General features: G+C 59.8%; 1 protein-coding gene across 1 annotated transcript; it reads right to left on the reverse strand.

Annotated features, from left to right (window-relative positions):
- Nucleotides 1-4: 4 nt before the first annotated feature.
- Nucleotides 5-859, reverse strand: LOC104491813 (cell wall protein DAN4-like; the record flags this gene model as incomplete). The annotated part of the gene is made up of 1 exon (XM_010134285.1): nt 5-859. A coding segment is annotated over exon 1 (855 nt), but the record flags the coding sequence as incomplete, so codon positions are not given.
- Nucleotides 860-905: the final 46 nt, after the last annotated feature.

Consider the following 905-nt stretch of genomic DNA (forward strand, 5'->3'; position numbering starts at 1 on the left):
TGGTGGTCTCCGTGGAGGTCGTGGTGGTCTCCATGGGTTTCATGGTGGTCTCCATGGAGCTTCTGGTGGTTGCAGAGACTGTGGGAACCTTCACAGAGCTTGTGGTGGTCACCATGGGGTTCGTGGTGGTCTCCATGGAGCTCCTGGTGGGCGCCAAAGGGCTTGTGGTGGTCTCCGTGGAGGTCGTGGTGGTCTCTGTGGAGATCGTGGTGGTCTCCGTGGAGCTTGTGGTGGTCACAGAGAGTGTGGGAACTTTCATGGAGGTTGTGGTGGTCTCCACCGAGGTCGTGGTGGTCTTCATGGAGATATTAGTAGTCACCACGGAGATTGTGGTGGTCACGAGGGACATCACAGTGGTCATCACGGGGTTCAGAGTGGTCACAGAACGTGTGGGAACCTCCACGGAGGTTGTCGTGGTCATCATGGGGTTCGTGGTGGTCTCCATGGAGGTCGTGGTGATCTTCGGAGAACTTGTGGTGGCCTCCACAGAGGTCATGGTGGTCCCCATGTGGCTCGGGGTGGTCACAGAGGGTGTGGGAACCTTCATGGAGGTTGGGGTGGTCTCTGTGGAGCTTGTGGTGGTCACCATGGAACTTCTGGTGGTCTCCATGAGGTTCATGGCAGTCTTCATGGAGGTTGTGGTGGTCTTCAAGGGGTTCATGGTGGTCGCCGTGGAGCTCGTGGTGGTCACCGGGGGCTTTGTAGTGGCCTCCACTGGGTCTGTGGTGGCCACCATGGAGGTCATGGTGGTCTCCAGGGGGCTCGTGGTGGCCACGGAGACTGTGGGAACCTTCATGGAGCTCCTGGTGGCCTCTGTGGAGCCCACGGTGGCCTCCAGACGGCTCGTGGTGATCACCATGGGCTTTACGGTGGCCTCCGGGGGGTCAGTGGTGGCCTCCATTGGG

This window comes from Buceros rhinoceros, unplaced genomic scaffold (genome assembly GCF_000710305.1).
Source record: "Buceros rhinoceros silvestris isolate BGI_N320 unplaced genomic scaffold, ASM71030v1 scaffold25924, whole genome shotgun sequence".
Classification (NCBI taxonomy): domain Eukaryota; kingdom Metazoa; phylum Chordata; class Aves; order Bucerotiformes; family Bucerotidae; genus Buceros; species Buceros rhinoceros.